The sequence below is a fragment of the Lagopus muta genome, chromosome 1, assembly GCF_023343835.1.
Source record: "Lagopus muta isolate bLagMut1 chromosome 1, bLagMut1 primary, whole genome shotgun sequence".
Classification (NCBI taxonomy): domain Eukaryota; kingdom Metazoa; phylum Chordata; class Aves; order Galliformes; family Phasianidae; genus Lagopus; species Lagopus muta.
Window position 1 is genome coordinate 84913732 of NC_064433.1, and position 18991 is coordinate 84932722.

Consider the following 18991-nt stretch of genomic DNA (forward strand, 5'->3'; position numbering starts at 1 on the left):
TCAGTGGTGGCTGCAAAGTAAATTGTTAACAAAACCAAGCAAATATAGTTAGTTTGCTATCACAGCATGGAACAGAGCTAGAATCCATTTAGGTAGCATTTCCCTTGACTCTTTCATTCCTGATATTCTTTTCCTCCCCAGTCTGAAGATATGATGGAAGCACAGTCCTCACTTTGATATCTCATGTGAGCACATGGAGAAGTCTTCAGAGGCCAGAAGGAGGAAGAACTTGAAAAGGACAGCAACACAGAAATTGCTCCTACTAAAACTAGCCCTAGCTTGGATTCACAGATGGTCCTTTTCAATTCAAGTCTGTTCTCTATTTCACAAATCTACTCTGATATATTTCTGGTACAACGCCCTACTAAAAGAAATAACCTGCTGTTTTTTTGTTTGTCTGTTTTCTGAATTAGTTCTTCCATGTTCTAGGCAAATGCACTGGTATTTCTAACCATTGGTCAGCTACAATTTCCTTGCCAAGTTAAGAAAACGTTCACACTTGATTCAATTCAGAGAATTTAAAAGTCTGTGAAAAAAATTAAAAACCATTACAAAGTAGTATTCTTTCTAGAATATAATATTCCTAAGTGGAAAACATGAAGCAACAAAGAGCTTACTATCTAGTCTTTCTGTAAAAGTGCATGCCAAGGGAGGGGAGGCCTGAAAACGGTGGGATTTTTGTCTGACAAACACAAAATAGTTACTGACCCACACAGAACAGAACACACCCTTTGGCAAAGGCTTACAGTAATGTAAGAGTGTCCCAGCTCATGGAGCCTTTCAGGTAGTTCTGCTTGCTGAAACACTCTAAGCGCCTTTATTCCCTTCTTGAATGACAGAGATCACATAGTTCCTCTTAAATAAACATTCTGATGCCTCTTCTGGCACCCCTCTTTAAATGTTTCACAGCAAATAATAACTACGTCTTACTTTAAAAAAAAGAAATCCAGTGTGATTTTCAAATTGGTGAATCCAAACAAAATATAATCAAATAGATCCTAATCCTAAATCAAAATGTGTCTACATGTTATCCTGTCTGTCAAATGCAGCCCTTGCAAAAGGCTGGTGCTCAGAGCTCTCACTTCAGTTGCTTGCGCAAGTCTTGCTTAAATGTATAACTACAAAAGTTATTTTTGCATGGACAACATGTAAACATAGATACTACTCAGAGAACTTCTGTTTTCTTTCAAAGGATTTGCTCTCACTTTGCTGTTTCCTACTGTCATTTTTAAACTGAAATACCATAATCAAAATGAATGCATTCTTTGATGTAAATAAGCGTGAAACTCCTGAAATATCTACTTTAATATTAGAACTTGGTGCTATGATCAACAACGCATAAACAAAAGGAATAGTCACCAAAGGAAAGGAGATATGGAAGCAAAACCACAGAAAAAGTAGTAGATTAAAAAGGTTCTGTTTCAGAACAGAACTAACAGTATCATAGCAATAAGAACATGTGTAGTTGTTTGTTTTGCCATTTTTTCACAATTTCAAGATATTCAGCAGTCCATAAAGATACAATTCTAATATATAAATATCTACTAACCTAACAATTGGAGTATTGGAACCTTTGTTCCAAAATTAATCAGAATTTTATCTACATTTTATTCTATGTATCACTCACAGCTACTAACTCAGCTTCATTATGCTTTTGTCCTCCAACTACTGCATTTAACTGCAGAGTAAGCAACGTAAAAATGAGTTTAATTTCAGTTTATATCTTTGGCAAAGATATCCAGTAGAGTTTCTGAAAATAGAACACTTATTACCTGGGAGAGACTGAGGCGAGATTTCTTGAACTTCTGGTGTTTTGGATTCAGCAGGCCATACTTGAGTTTCATTCTTACCTAAAGGGACAAATACATTAGAGAGTTACAGCAAAGCTGCATCTGCTCTTTTCCACTAGAGATTTATTTCTGTCTCACTTCAGTTTGCCAAAGTAAACCAATATGGATAAATGTGGAAAGCTGACTACCTTTAGGAATCAATAAATTCCACTACAATGAATACAAGCATTTGCCTAAAAATGTTAAACACACGTGCATTTGTAATATTGGTTTATTCCTAAAAGATACTTTGAAAATAGGATTCACAGCATAAATTTATGCTTTCCGAGTCATTACATTCACAGCGCAAAATAGTTTTGCCTAACATTTCAACAGTAAAATAGTTAAATACTTTTCAAAATTCAAAGATGTAATATAGATCTAAGGATTTTATAAGAACAGTCAAATAAATTTTCAAATATTACAGTGACAGAGTGTGCATGTGTTCCTTTACCTTATTTCTGTCAAGTATAGTGGCTGGACAAAATCCTTTAATTTCAACAGATATACATACATAAAAATAGCAGATCTTGGGGATGTTCATTTTGAAAACAGTAATATCTGTGTTTTTCTATTTTCACTGTGAAGAAGGAAATTCATTTTGTGGGTGAGATCTTTTCTGTTTTTCTGGGCTACTATTCTTCAAAAAAACTGGTAGATTTTTGAAAAAGTAAATAGAAAAAATTGGGAATTGAATAAACATGGTATCCCGGAATGCACTGTTTTGACTTTTCTAAATAATACAGAATTATAGTAGTGGCAATATGTCAGAAAATCACTTAGTCAAAACTTCACCCACAACAAAAGCTTTAATGCATTTTACTATAGGCTTACATTGCTTACAGGCATGAGTGAAGGATATCCGTACTTGGTCAGTATGCTTTTTTCTCAATTATTTTATAAATTTAAATTATATTAAATAAATGATAGCAATAACTTTCCTCTTTTACACCTTGAAATCCAGTATTCCCCTGTGTGTAAGTACACCCATGCACTTGATGTTCTCTGGTAAGGAACACACGGTAAATGGAAAATAAAACATCACTTGTTTACCCTAGTTATTTTCACAAAGGTGTGCAATCTACCATGAAGAGTGGCTCCAAACTGACATCACGCCAGCTGTTTTAAACAGACTAGAGCATCTAAATTCAGAAGTTCTACGCTTTCCCAACAGAGGAGGTTAGAAACTTCCAGGACAACTGAAACTACCTTTATATTTTTCTTTCTCCTTTTCTCCTCCCTTCTCTTCTCTTTTCCACAGTCACATACTGCTACTTTTATTGCACACCTACTGAACCCCTACTTAGTGAACCTTGAAGTCCTGCATCCAGGCCATTGATGAACTGGCCCCAAGACTGGGGAAACTCACTAGTGGCTGCCAGCCTACTGCAATCCCATTTACTTTGATCATTTGAGCCTGACCCATCAGCCAGTTCTTCACACATCACATTATGTTTTTCTCTGGCTATGCTGATCATTTTGTATAGAAGTATACTGTGAGAACAGTACTGAAAGCTTTGCTGAAATCCAAGTAATTCAGCTTCAGTTCAAACACATTCTTACTCAAACACATTCAAATTTTACTGTGCTGTGCTCTTTACCCTTACGTGCACCCAACATCTGAACAAAAACAAGCAGTGTTCTTTTCTCACTGCAAAGCAAGCCAGTCTGAGAATGTATCATGGTCAGTAATGAAGCAAGAGAATAAAATAAACAAATTAGAAATATGAAAGGAAGAAAATCTAATCTAGTTGTTAAGAATTAAAATTAAGTACTAAGCCTAGAAAAGCCAAAAAATTATGAGCTCCAGAGTTTTTCTCAAGAGATCTCTGTAAAATGGATGAGGGGTGTTGTTAACATTTAAAAAAAAAGCTGAATTTCCCATGGATGCACCATTCACAGATAATACACTAATTTATGAATCTTAAACAAAAACTTCATGAAGTCTCGTTCAGAGTGAGTTGGAACCTGCAGGTTCCAGTCATATTAATCAAACATACACGAAACTTGTACTGAAATGTTCTGCTTTGTGACAAATTTTTTTTCCTATGGATTTTACTGCAAGAATCTCTCCATGAAACAGTCGCTCACATTTACTCATATCAGAATTCATACAATAAAAATTCATTGAAAACATTATTACAAAAGGACATAAACCTACCATTTTTCAAGATAAACAGTAAAAGAAAGTATCTATGGAAAAAAAAAGTTGAAAAGTAAAACAACAAAAAAGTTCTAAGGATTATAAACATGGCTTTGGATTCCCATCTTTTCTTTTCTTTGGATCATTTCTTCATTCCTTTGAATGGCTTTGAAATATCTTAAAAACCTGACCAGATGTTTTAAAATAGGTGATTCCAATGAACTCTAACAATTCCAATTAAAACATTATATAAATAAATAAAAAAAAAGAATGGTTAAATAGTGAAAAAAAGGCTTTTCTCTTGTATACACAATCTCATACCAGCTAAACTACTGATACTGCTCACAAACAATAAAAGCTTTGTTCATTACTGCTTACCCAGTCTTTTTCTGGATACTTGAGTTATGTCATCTATTGACAGGGGAGGAAGAAGTTTTTGCTGAGTTTCATTGAGACCTGGAACAATAAGATGCACTACAAAGAAAGATGAAAGAGCCATTAGTTCAAGAAAAAAAGAACAATATACAGGCTGCCCTACAGAACCAGTGGGTGTGTAGCCTGAGTATCTGAAAAATGGGTTAGTTCTGTTCTGTAACTGTTACTCCCCACTGGAGCAATGAGTGCAATTTCCCTATTTTAGTACTTAATATACTAGCACAATTTTACTACTAATTCAAATAACAAATTCTAAAGCATACAACCCTTGAGTACTGTAGTATCATTGAAATATGAACATATTATCTGGTGGGCCAAAGAAGACTCAACAACAAACGTGTGGTTAATGACTACCTGTTTGACTCACATTTGTCCATTGAAACTCATACAAAACAAACTTAAGCTAAAGTTACATAGTTTTAAAGTGGTTCCATAGTTAAGAAATTAAACACAAAAATGTTTAATTAAACATTAAATTCCCAAAGGCAGGAATAAACTAGTCATGAGGTGCAGTGAACCTTTCGCATCTATTACAGGCAGTTCTACATTTACTTTATATATAAATATAAGGAAAGAACTCTCAGAATCAATAAATTTACACAGATCTAATTTTCAGTCACAGAGGAGGGAAAGTTGAAAATCTTCTTGTCACCTAGAATTGCTCCTGGCAGAGAAGAACTATCCGAAGTTTTTGACTGCGTCCGATTCTGAATAACTGTGGAGACAAAACAAACATGCTAGCAGATCATAACTGAAACAGGAAACAAAGACATGCCTGTGACAAATCTCAGCATTCTGAAAACCTTCTCTCAGTTTAATGCTAAGAGATGAGGACATCATCTTCGTCTTTTCTGTGTTTGCATTCAGTTTAACAGTCCCTTAAAGGTGCATCTCTTCTTTTCCCTAGCACGTTAGTTTGATATCTTTGATATAAACACATTATATGCTTATTTTAATATACATCCACCTCCAGCCTATCTCATTATGCTACCATTCGCATGTCTTCAGAAAAGATGTATGATGGAAAAAGCAGATATGAAGTAAGCATCAGTACAGTCTTATTTTATAGGTAATTGCTGTAATTTGTCCTCATATCAGCTCCCATTTTCCTCCTGTTCTTGAACTGTGAACTGCTTTAGAAGACTTTTTTTTTGTTACTTCAAGTAGTTAATTTTCAAAAATTCCAATGTCATGATAACTATCACTGCTATAGTTGCTACTAAGAAACAGGAGTTTCTAAAGGGAGATACATGTATGCCGACTGTAGATGTCTCACCCCACTGACAGGGGAAGGGAGGAGAAAGGAGGTTAAAGCAGTGATATATCTGCTTTAAAATACCTGCAATGCAGGCATAAAAAAATTGGTAACAGGAATCTTATCTATACTGTTGCACTTCAAGCTCAAATATTGAGCTGAGAGACCAAAATATCTGGACAATTCAATTGAGACAGAAAAGAATGGATAGTAACAGAAGAAAAAAAAAAAATGGCAGCTATGCATTGACTCAAGTAAAGCATTGTTCATAATGAAAATAAGTAACTCGTGTTATTAACAAACAGGCATGAGTTGATAGTATTTGTAATTTGAGGATATAGTTGTTTCTAAAGTTCTATCCCTTCTAAAAGGAAATATTCATGACATTTACAACATAATAACATGTTTTCCACCGCTATTAATTTTAAAGGACACTTGTAGAATATTTTAAAAGAATTCTAAACAATATACAAAATTACCTTGTTTGATTATTGTAACAGGGACCAACTTCTTATTATCTCTTAGCGTAAGCTGGAAGAAAGGGAAAAAAATCCTTGGGATAACTGCCATAATAGTAATTGAAGTTTCTTGCTAACCAAAATAGAGGGCTCTGATCCAAAACCACGCCTGCCCCACATTGACACTGGATATGGCTCCGGCTGCTCTTACTGAAGGTTACGCTATTGCTTCAGTTCCCAAGGGCTACCATGGAATATAACATTTTTATCTCCTTTTTCCAGCTTAAGATGTTTTGCTTCATAAAAAACACAGTATTTGACAGCTTAGGAAATCCCAATCTTTTTTTCTTTTAAAAATCTCTTGAGCACTCACTAGGGAGTAGACCAGAAAGCTAAGAAAAACTGACATTTAGTTGCAATAAAACATCAGAAATACATGCAATTACAAATTTGGTCTCAGGATAATTTTATACTCTCAGGAATAGTATTTTTCAGCACAAACTATTCTAGAACCAGTTGTACTCAGCACTTGTGTGTGTATTCTGCTTAAAATAAGATTAAGCCAAGAGCTGTTTTATTTGGTGAAACTGTTTACAAAGACAAATTGGCAAGCCATTTGTGTTCTCAGAGTTTTTACACTAAATAGTTGCACTTTTCTCCTAATTTGTCTTGTACTCAGATATTTTTGCTTAAGTGCGAATCTTTTTCAACATTTTGATAACTATGAAGAAGTACATGAATGAACCTTGCATTGTAAAAATAAATTAAAAAACTGATCTGCAAGATTATAAATAAGTATGCTCTACCATGTGTCATAGGATCAACTTTTGAGAGCCTGCTACTATAATGAAGAAAGGGGAAAAGGGATATTGTAAAGCAAGCAATATGAAAATGCTAAGTACATTAGAAGTGGACCTTTTTCAGCTATACCTGGTTAACAAATAAAAAAAAAAAATCGGAAACAAAATACCTCTCTGTGTTAAATGTACACCACTTAAAGTCAGCGTCAGTTAAAGTTTGTTTAGCACTTCATGGTAGCTGGTCTAATTCACGTGAGAACGCTTGCATGAAAATTTAGCATTTGATGACAGATTTATTTACTTAACAGTATATATTTTTGCTGTCTTCTAAACGTTTAAATCATTATAAAGCACAGGTTGAGAAGCTTTCAATACAAATTAAAAGCTTAGGAACCTGGAAGAAGCCAGATCTTAAGAAATAAGTCTTTTTCTCAGGAAAATGGACAGTGGCTGCTTATTCTATGAAAGCCATTACTTTCTGCTACCTAAAAACAAGTTTACATTGGTATGAATACTGTCAGATATTGTCATTTTCAGTCACTGTCCTTAACAAAGAACATGAAATCATTTTTTTCTTGTCACTCAGTATTTTTCCTTTAATACACATTAATAAGGCTTACCTTTCTTATTTGCCTCCTAGTGAAAAACTGTTTCAGATGATCAACTTTTGAAGAAACCCTGCAACTTATCTGACTCACAAGTGGGAATAAATGCATATATAAGAAGCAGCTGTCCATTTTACTGTATTTCTTATCAGGAGCCTTAATAATAAAATAAAAAGCTCTTGTATTCCTAGCAAACACTAGCACGCCTCCAGTGTTGAAATGGTAATCATAATTATTACCAGTCCTTTTACCAATATAGGATTCTTTCATTGACAAAAGCATACTTTCTCTGTTGAATAATAATGAATGATTGTAATGTCAGTGATATTAAAATGCTATACATTATACACGCATTGAGATAAATTCAAAATCTGTTCTCTCAGATGAGAACAAATAACTGACATGAAATCCATGTTCTGCAGTTACTGTACATAAACTTCAATCTACATCTTCAATTGCTGCTGTTGAAATCTAACACTTTGTTGTCAATCTTCTTAGACTCTAAAAGGGTCTAATACACATATTTCTGAAATGGTTTAGTAGAAAATTTTACTAGACATATCAGAAATAGAAGTAGAAATATTTACTAGACATACATCAAGATATCATGTAGTAATAGTACTCTTAATTGTATTTTCCAGCAGGAGAACATAAAGTCCATTAGGTATTAGGAACATTAGTTCCTAACATAGTGGCAACTCAGTGAATGAAGAAGGATGACAAATAAGGTACTAATTAATTTCAGAGGAAAATTAGATTTCTAAGCTATTCTATAAATCAAACATCTTAAGTTCAGATGGCACACCTATGACATATTGCAGTTCTTCAACATTCTGTCAAATAGCATATGGCAACATGACATATGGAGGTGCTTATTCTTTTTTTCTTATACTCCAATAACCAAAAAAGCTACAATTGCTAGCAATTGAAACACATTTAAAAGAGACTCTTCAAGCACCACAGTTGACATTGAGTGGATAAGGTTTGGAAAAAACACATTTTCAAATGATAGAAGATGGTAGCTATGCTTTTTGACCGAAAAAGTCAAGGAGGAGTTCGTTTTTCAGTGTGACATTATGAAACTTTAGGAACCTCATCAGACAGAAAGTAAAGAAATTTCTTCTGTTTTCTTTCCACCCTACCACCTCTCATTGTTTATGAAGAGAAAAAACAATGACTGTCCCCCTTAAGGTCTCTTTTTTCCCCCTCCCTTTCTGGTTGTAGCTTACGCAGCCCCAGGAGCTTAGTCAAACTTTGTGGATGAACCTGCCAAAAGAAACACAAGCTGATATTTGACTGATGTTGAAAGTGGAGGATGACTAGATGAATTGGTAATGCTGCCTTAATAAACAGCCTTTAAAAATGTCTCAGTGAAGAGAAGAAATAGAACCATACTCAAACAATTCATTTGTGTCTTTGGAGCAAAACAAGGCATAAACAAATCTTGGACTAAATAACAGTTATTTTGGCTTTGCACTGATGATATGATTGCGTCACTGAGAAATACTCCACCTAATGCTGTGGAAACTGAACTAATAACATAAATTCAAGAATTGGACACCATCAGCTTAGTTTTATGACTTAGTTTTTTGTACCACTAAGTGAGAGTGGTAAGTGAATTTTTGGAATAATGCGTGGAATGTTTTCATGATATTTATGTGGAGCTTGATAAAGCCGTACCAGTCTTGATCTGAGCTTTGTGAAGCTGACTAAAAAGACAAGATGTTGGCTCCAGCTTTGCTTTCATGCTTAAGTTGTGCAAATATTTGGAAAACTGTTTTAGCTCATTTTCTCAGGACTTCTCTTTCATAAATAGAATATCTGCTCCCACAGCTGTGTCCTAACAAGGTTAGGGTCTTGACACACAGGAATAAAGGAACATAGCTTTCATACCACATACCAGAATGTATTACCTGGTCTTAGGCTTTCACATACATCTTTAATAAAGTTTACAGGGCCAATGGGAAAAACAGCACAGTTGATTTAATCAACAACATAGTGAGATGAGCACCTTCTTGAATACGTATTCCACTGGCTTCACATCATTGACAGATAAAACATCTCTTGAATGAGATATATGACTGTTAATGCAAGTGCTGGATGAGAAAAAACTAAGGAGATGAATAATATTGGTTTGATGAAACAGTTAAAAATTCTACCTTCCCACTTGCAAGGATTTAGTGAGCTGCACACCCTTCTCGATTAGGAAACTAAATTGCCCTTTTCAGCTTTCTCTGGTTCTGTAAATGCTTGCCTCACACACAAGAGAGTTCAATTAATTCAGAGAGTAGACTAATGTTTTCAGTACACAGAAGATTTCTCTATGAAGTAACAGCACTAACTTATCACAAAATTAATTATTTGCAAGTATAACGTTGACTGTAGAAAATTCTTGGATCAGCACAAATATCACAGATTAACAAACTTGTCTGCTACAAAGGGGAAAGCAAATTTCAATGTTAAGAGTCTATGTACTTAAAAAACTCTCTCTTTGTTAAACCAGTATCAGTAGCTCTAAGCAACTCAGCTACCATTCTTAACTTATCAGTCCACATTCTTAATTTTATCAGTCCACACTTCTAAACATTTCTACACACAGTTACCAACTTTGAGATTTAACAGGTTTTTCATGTTGACATTTGTGGCTGTCAGCTCTTTCTCATTTTACTTAACAGAGAAGCAAAAATTTGACAATGCAAAATACAAAACTAATATAAAAAATAATACTATTTTTGCTTACCTGTGACTGGGTACTAGGTACCAATTTGTACATATTCTGGAGTTGTCCATTTACTTTCTTACCTGATTTGAGAGAAAGGAAAAATAAACACACACTATAATTTTTTGTTTTCTCCAAGGAAATCAAATCAAGTTTTATCTGGATTTTTCAATAGCTGGGAAATTAATTTAAAGGGTGAAAAAATTTCAAATGTGTGAAAATATACCATGTAACTGTTTTGTTCATGCTTGTTTTTCCTGATTTTTTTTTTTTTTTAATTAATTGATCTACAAAGCCTCTTCTTCGCATTTTGACAAGGAGAAAATGTTTCAGTTGTACCACAGAGGTAAGAAAGACTGAATAGTCTTTGGGGGCTTTTTATGGGGAAGACAGATTTTTAAATAACCAACACCACCAATATGCAAGGAAGAGACTTGAAAGAGGAAGAATTTCTGCAGTCTGTCAGGCTGGCACTCATGGTTTGAAGTAGCATACTGTAAACTCTTCAGTAGTTTGCACTTCAAATGTATCCATCCAAAAGAAATATATGTTCAGCTCCAGCAGTATAGAGCAAATATATAATTTCTCTTTGGATCTGACATGTTTTCCTTTGTCTCAATATCTGATCAAAATAACTCATGAATTGGAGTCTCTAAACTTTTTCACTTTGGCTTTTTTCTCTCCTTGGAATTAGAAGCTTCTTGTGATAAACTGAAAATATACAAGAAAAGAATCTCTTTTCCTCATCTTTTATATCCTAATACAATGCTTCAAAATTTGTCTACATATTTTGCCTTTGGATTGTTCTTTGAGTCAACAGACCAATAAACAAAAATCAAGGTATTAGCATGCATCTTCACAAATCCATCCAAAATGAATAAGCGATAGAAAAAACATCAACAGAAAAATGAGTTAAGAGACATTTAAGTAGACACGCTATCATGCAGAATCTTTCAAAGTGCTTAATATTTGTCAGGAACAGGATCTACTGCTGGCATGAAGACAAATATTTCACAATGATTTCATGACAAAATCATGTTAAGATGGTCAGAAATAATCAACTTTCATCTCTTTTGTAAATTTTCATTCAATAAATGTTGAACATTTGCCATGCCTTTTATGTCTTTCTCAAATCATGAATCACAAAAAAAGATTATCTTCCCAAACCCTCTCAACATGTGGCCTGCAGATTCAACAAATTCAGGAACATGCAGCAGTAATACCAATTTATAATAATTAATATATTCTTTAGTGAGAAAAAAAAATGTTCACGGTGAAGGAAATTTCTGAATATATGAAAAGACTTTCAGTGGCTGCAAGGCAGTCTACGATAAATCAGAAGAAGTGGCAATTTGTGCTGATTGGTAAACTTCTATATAGACAGATGGTAGTAGATTTAGAATGTTCACTCTATTTACTGCTCAAAATTTCTCCATCTACCTACTATGAACTGACAACATGAAGGGCTTGAATCTGAAATATGCAGCCAGCTATCTGATTAGAACACTAACGTTTGCTGAAATCAAGTACCTCGGATATGTAACAGAATAGTGCTTGTATCAACAAACCAGAGTGTAGTCATCCAGGATAAGAGCAGGCCCTTGATATTTAGATGCTGCAGAAGCACTCACTGACTACACTCCAGAAAAAAGAAATCTCACCTATAAAGTATACAAATTCTTATGGGATTATATCTTTCAACTCAACTCAGTGTGCCTCCCTAACTGAATGATCCTTCCAGCATGTTAAAAAATGCAACATGCATAAGAAACCAGAGTTAGAAAAGACCTTCCGTATAAACAGCAAATTTCGTGATAGCAGCGTACATATTTTAATCACAGTCTTGAACACAGTACTAAACTATAAGCACTACGCACTTCTTATTTCCTTTTAAATATTCAAATATATTTCAGCATCTGTTCCATAAATTCCTTGGTAAAACAGCCATTTATTAAGCCCTCTTCAATCTGTTAAGCAAAGCAATTCTTGTGAGGTGGGTATGGGAAAAGAGTATTCTGCACATTAAGTTCATGGTATAATTATGGCACTGTTTTGGATTCCCAAAATGACTCTACAGGCACTGGGCAGGTACCATAAAGTTCAGCTTTCTAATGTATGCTGAAGGCCATAGATAAGTTTTTGAGTATAGTGTATGTGGAATTTTGCAGTGCTCCAAGGCTCTGCTCCCTTATCCTCATTATGTTAACTTGCCTGCAACATGAAACTGAAGTCAAAATAAAATTTCAGATGGAAATCTCACATGAATAAGGCTCTATTATGAGAATTTCCATTCTTCCTGCGTCAGGGAAACTATAAATACTGAGCTTAGGAGTTTGAAGCATCTTCTGACAAACATCATGCTCAGAAATGTCTTTAATTAAATTACTGAGGAAAATTTAGATTGGAAAAAGTATGTTCAATCTTTTTTGAGGTGACAGACTTCTTCTCTGTCCTTCTTTAAAAGGAGGAAGACTCAGCTGCTGCATAGTTCTTCCACTGACAGCAGTGATTCTTTGAACAGTACATGGTTTTTCGGTGGTTAATTGATGTTACTTTGCCTGCACTTTATGAGGACTTTGTATAAAAAAAAAAAATTAAAAAATAACTGTGTGAACATCCAAAAATGCCATATCCTGTCTCCATGAAGACCCAAACAAAGACACGCATTAGAACATAAGTTTCCTACGAACACAATTTATATAATTTCTTGACTGAAAATTAACTTCAAATTGAACTTTTCTGAAGAGTCATAAGGGGCCCATTTTGATGTATGCTGGCTAGGACAAGCTCCTTCTAGCTTTTCACCAGCTTAAATTTATAAGCAGAAGACTCAAACAAGAATAATACTTTCCATCAAATCAGATTAGTAGAGATCTTACTACTCTAGGCCCAAAGAAAAAGCTTGGAATCCAGTCAGATATACAAATATGTGGACAACGGTTGGTGTGTATCTACCTGAACTGTTACACTTCTATCAAACTACAACAGATTCTCTATCATTCACAATTAAATGAGAACATCTTTCAAATAAGTAGATAATATTTTTTTCAAAAACAAACTATTTCTACTTTCACCACTTCCTGAGAGAATTTATTAGGGGCATGCAGGTGGCATTAAAACAATGAAAAACTGATCAGTAGTTTCTTTTGAGCTCTATCACAACAGAGGAAAAAATGCTGTCAAAACTATTATCTATTAGATATTTACTAGAAAATACTTACTAGACAGAACTGTTTTATGATTGAAAGTCTTGCTCCAGATGCTATCCTCCATGTTGTCCTTAACTCCAAATTCATAAAGTGTGTTTGGCTTCAGATTGTCCACCACTGTTTCTGTAACTGGGCAAAGCTGAAAAACCCATTTCTTGTCTTTATCCTTTTCTCTATAGCGAACAGTGTAGAACCTGCTCAACAAAAACAAGTTTTTCTTCAGAAAAAAACTCACTGCAATCATTTGTGTTATTAATTGCTAAAATGACTTATACTAAATATTGCTTTTGTTCTTTTAGGTCCCTTAGAGTTACCAAATATCTGAAAAGCCAGCGAACAAACATAATGTGAGCCTCATCGTTTTCCAGATACGTACATATTCCTCTTCACACAGGACCCAACATCACTAGTAGTATATATAGAGCAAAAAAAAAACCAGTCTCATTAGTTATGAACATCCACATGTTATGCTAAGCAGAAGCTACAAGCTTATTTTACAAGTAGTTTCTGCAGTTCTGATATATGCTGGAACAAGTCAGTTGAATGGACGTATGAGTCTATTCATTAGTGAGCCTCAACAAATTTCTTAGAAACTTCTGCATCTCTCCATGGTAAGGTGTTCCCCCTAAAACTAGTCCAAAAATATTCACAAGGGGAAGAAAAAATAATAGTTGACATTTACATAATACATTTCTCATCCAGTGTTCTCATATATTGCCCACCCTTTGAACAAGAAAGTAAACTAAGACATTACTTTCTGCAGTTAAAGTCAGTGTGATGAATACTAATGGATTATAAAATTAAAAAGCACGTCCACCGAAATTACTCAATTAAATCAAGCAGCACCACCCTGAAAAAGTATTACTGTAATACTAATCAGAATAAAACAATACAATGTAAATGCTGAGTTATGGTACAAGCACTCTACTGCTTGCTAGTATCCTTTTCAATATACAGACTGTATCATTGCCAAATTAGAGTGTGGTTTTCTGTGGTTTTGTTTGTTTTGTTGTTGTTTTTAATATTGGAGATATTTAGTAATTCTTTAATCCAAGTATTATTGAGATTTGTTTCACATACTGTAAAACATCAATCTTACACTGAATTCCATCCAGCTGTTTTTTTTCTGGTAGTGGCTTCTGGAGAAGAAAATTAAGGCCAAGAAATAAATGGAAATTCAAAACCCTGCTACAAGCCTGAGAATAACTCAGAAACAAAAAGAAAAGGAATCTGAGTTTAAGGTACAAATAAAACAGATATTCTGTGGAAAATATAAGGTGGTAAAAGAAGGGACCTTAACAAAACAATCAAAAACATTTTTAATACACTGAAAAATGTATGAAGTTTTAAGGTCCAGATTAAAATTACTTAATATGCCAATAAAACTCTGTAAACGCATAAACTTCCTTTTGCCAAATGTACGGATGTGCACTCCAAGAGTAGAGTATACATGAAAGGTGACTGCAGAGCATAGGGAAATCCCTGCTCAATTATTAAAACACAAACTATGACAAGAAAATGGCCAATCATGGAAAATACTACCACAGTTGACAACTGATTTTGCTACATGTTTTAGGAAAGGGGCAGTTCTTCTGGATTTCCTGAAACACAAACAAAACATCAACTCTGACCACTCCATCATGACACTCATTATGTTGAAGGTTCAGTCTTCCAGAGTCAGGCCATAGAAGGCAACAACTTTTCTCCTGCAACATGATAATGCCAGGCAGCAGATTACTTCAAAGATCATGGAGCGCACTGTTAATCTTAGCTGGAGTCTTCTGCTACAACCACAGTATAGTCTGCATATGGTGCCTTCTGAGTTCTATCTGTTCAAGTCAATGAGCTATGCAGTCAATATTTTCCTAGCAATTATGCTGTCATAGCAGCTGTGAAAGTGTGGGGCAGTTTTGCTAGTACAAATTTTTATGAGCACAGCATTAGAGCTTTTGTTAATCACTAAACATGAAAATGCATACCTAATGGCGACGACTATGCCAAAAACCAGTATTTTGTAGCTGAGATTTCACTTCATCAAACAGTGTTATTGTACTCTTTGTATCTCTTGTTGTTTTCAAGACAATAAATAGGAGGCAGTACTTTCAGAGTGAACCATATAGATAATCTAGAACAATGAAGGCAAAAAAATTTCTTCTCAACATTACGGAGAGTGGAAGTGGCAGTGCATGGGAGCTTTCTGAGGTGTGGAGACCACAGGATAGTTCCCAATAGGACCTAGCACCACTCAGAGAATGGCTGGCCAGGAGTAAAGGCCTGTACACACAGAAGAGTTCTATGGCCAGAGTGGGCAGCCAGAGCATGGTGCCACAGTTGGTGCAGGAGAGTGCAGAGGGAAGGTCCTGTCACTCTGCTGCTTCCAACAGTACATGTCACCTATTTGCAGAGAACTCCTGTCATGGTGTCATCGTATTCACTAGGCAAGAAGCCATGCCCTCTAAGTCCCCTTCGGCCTCTCCATCCACAGGAACTGACATAGCTATCCAGAGTTCTCCTGACAGAACAAGGAGAGCCCCTTTTTTTAGGCGTGCCCAATTTTTTTGTCAGAGTGCACACCTGTGGGAGGAGAATTGCTCAGCCTGAAAGAAGACAGAGCTTCAAGAGGAGGTGACCAAGCTGAAGAGCAACAGGGAATTGGAGGAGGAGACAGATTGGCAGAATCATGCTCTGCCATCCTTGATATGGATATGTCAGCCAGTCACTACAAAGATATAAAGGATCTCTTGTCCTCTGCCACGAGGCAGAAGGAGGGGACCTAAGAGATGAGGGAATGGAAGCAGGTTTCTTCTCAGAGCAGCAAGCAAATTCATTTCCTGCATACTTCACCCACACAAATGCCCTTATACATCAGGTTCTGGAACTTGAAAGCAGGCAAATGATAGTGTGAATAAAGGTCTATCTAGGTTGGTTGAGTCATCTAGGGCTAGACAGCCTGACCCCCATATCACAACCCTGTCAGAACTCAAAAAGTGTTTGTATAATGCTCTCAAACATAGAGAGCATTATACATAGGGTTTGGATTATAGGTGGTCCTGTGTGGAGCCAGGAGTTGGACTTGATGATGTGTCCTTTCCAACTCAGGATATTCTTTGATTCCATGATTGCAATAAAGAAAAAGATGATGCTGATGCTTGCAAACCAGATGTAGATGTATTCTTAAGGTGGTGCACAATTTTTTTGTTTGTTTGTTTTACACTGCTGAGTTGTATGGAGCTTAACAGGAAGTAAATGAAGATCAAAATACTCTTTTGTCATAAAAGGAAGAATACAAAAAGAATACTAAAATCACAGGGAAAACATAAAAAGCACCTTCAAGAGTACCTGCAAATACATGTTATCAACTGCTAAAAGTTTTCAAAAATGTAAGATTGCTGTTGTCTTTGAAGCTAACTAGCATTGTGATTTTCTTAACACTCTCACTTTGGAAGACTTCCTGAGCACATTCATTAAATAATCACAACAAAACAAATATTGTAATATAAGAGAACTTCTACTTAAAACAGAAAATTAATGAAAGCTGTACTCTAATAGAAATATCAGTGAAGTAGGGAAGTGATAAGACAAAACATAGAAAGTAAAAATGAGATAGTATTAAAATAAAGTGCCATTCTACTATTAAAGCACAACAAAAGCCATATTTTACTTCTATTTAGCCAACTTTAAATCAACATATCTCCTGTCATTGAACAACGTTTCTTCCAATTTATTCAAATGCAAACAAAGGTAGAGCCAAGACCACTGCTGTAAGAACAATAAAGGATCTATGGTGAAACAGTAAGATCTGTACTTCAAAACATAGGCACCTGACTAAATTTGCTATCAAGACAGGTAAAGGCTTGCTAAGCACTAACTTAAGTAAAGAAGAAAACTTCACAGTCAGAACTAATGCAGCGTTTTAATTTACACTGTCATTTTTCTTCAGCTATGCTGGTTAACAACCTGCACAGCTTCAAGGTTGAAATGTCCCATTAAAACATTATCACTGCAAAAGCTGTTTTCTGTTATTTTACCTGTCGCTAGCACAGTTACTTGTTGCTGTCCAGTCATGCTGAGGGTTGACTAGGATGCCCCAAGAGAGGAACACAGAAGTTGGGGTGAGAGTGCCAACTACCAGCTGCAGAGGCTTTTGATTCTTGTTCCGACCTAGGTAAGAAACATGTAATTCCAATTATAAATTAGTTTATCTTGCATTATGTAGGGGAAAGATTTTGCAGTTGGGTAGTCAAATAAATGAAGACCTACTTCTCTTCTGAATTTCAAGGAAAGGGGTCAACTGTTCTCAGCATTTCTAAAATATTGTCTAAAAATGGGGTTGGAGGGTGTCTCTGACCTGCTTGTTGGCTTCTCATTGAAGCAACCAAAATATCTGAAAGAAAGAGACTGCTCCTTTTCTGAAGCTAGCTGAGCATGAATAGAATAAAAAAGTGCAGTACGAAGTTCGCAGAAAGGAAGGGAAGATACATATAGAAACGAACAGGAAAAGAATTTGGGAGAGTGCTTAAAACAAACAGGCATTGGACATACAATCAAGCTGAAAAGGCAACTTAAAGAGGAGCTTTATTAGGTTCTCCCTGAACTTACACAGAATGTATTTAAACCTTGGAAAATACTGGGATTTTTCACTTCCGGACTTGTAGATTCAGGGCAAATCAAAAAGAAATAACACATCTTACTATTATTTTGTGAGCAGAAAAGATTAATTTACAAAACTTTAGAACAGTTTTGCCTTACTGCAAGTTTTCTTTGTCTCATTTTTGAGACTATGAAAACTTTAATGTTTATTTTTTGTATTATTAGTATATACATAATTCAGATTATTAGAAGGTTCCTCTTTCTGTGTGACAGGAAAAAAAAATGTGTTTTCTTGGCAGGATTCCTACTAACACAACAGGTGTGTCCACAGATAATTTATACTGTTGACAGCACTTTCCATCAAGAATAAAATAAGACCAACAAAAATTCTGTTGTATTGAATTGTAGGCAGATCTGAATTGGTGTCTGTAGGACATTTTTGTTTTTTAACCAAATACTACATTCAATATACTTACATTTTGGGTGATACTTAGATTAAATTTGCTCTGAATGAAGAAGCACAACTATCCATCACGTGGAAAACCACTTTATTCACATGATGCTCAAAAGCTTTTAAATACTTTCAGAAGATTTTCCAACAAATAGTTGGAAATGAAGAAGTGATCTAGAGCAAATATTTTGGACCTATGGTTTATGGACTGCTACAGACCCAATCAGAACTTTAGTTCCTTAGTTGTATGAAAGAGGACGAATGAAAGGAAATTCATATATTCTTTGTATCATTTGCTCATACTTGAAATATCTGATTGATCTATAACTCCTCAAAATATACACATGACCATAAGTTCCCCAAAAGTTTAAGCCACTGAAACAGTGATTTCTTTTCATGCCTTTTGATTCCTAATATCTCTTCACTCAACAAAAATCTGATCTGTACTTTCAACCAATGCATGTAGGTGCATTTAAACTTCTTAACTGAAATTTTTT

General features: G+C 35.0%; 1 protein-coding gene across 50 annotated transcripts in view; it reads right to left on the bottom strand.

Annotated features, from left to right (window-relative positions):
• The window catches only part of LOC125702206 (ABI family member 3 binding protein), a 306563-nt gene that overhangs the window by 79572 nt on the left and 208000 nt on the right, over positions 1 to 18991 (bottom strand). For all 50 annotated transcript variants that reach the window (XM_048965330.1, XM_048965337.1, XM_048965323.1 and 47 more), the window contains exons 4-10: positions 17482 to 17614; positions 13466 to 13647; positions 10266 to 10327; positions 6142 to 6193; positions 5060 to 5122; positions 4351 to 4446; positions 1773 to 1850 (exon numbers count right to left, since the gene is read on the bottom strand). In XM_048965330.1, the coding sequence (XP_048821287.1) occupies positions 1773 to 1850; positions 4351 to 4446; positions 5060 to 5122; positions 6142 to 6193; positions 10266 to 10327; positions 13466 to 13647; positions 17482 to 17614 (666 nt within the window). The remainder of the gene's footprint in view (positions 1 to 1772; positions 1851 to 4350; positions 4447 to 5059; positions 5123 to 6141; positions 6194 to 10265; positions 10328 to 13465; positions 13648 to 17481; positions 17615 to 18991) is intronic.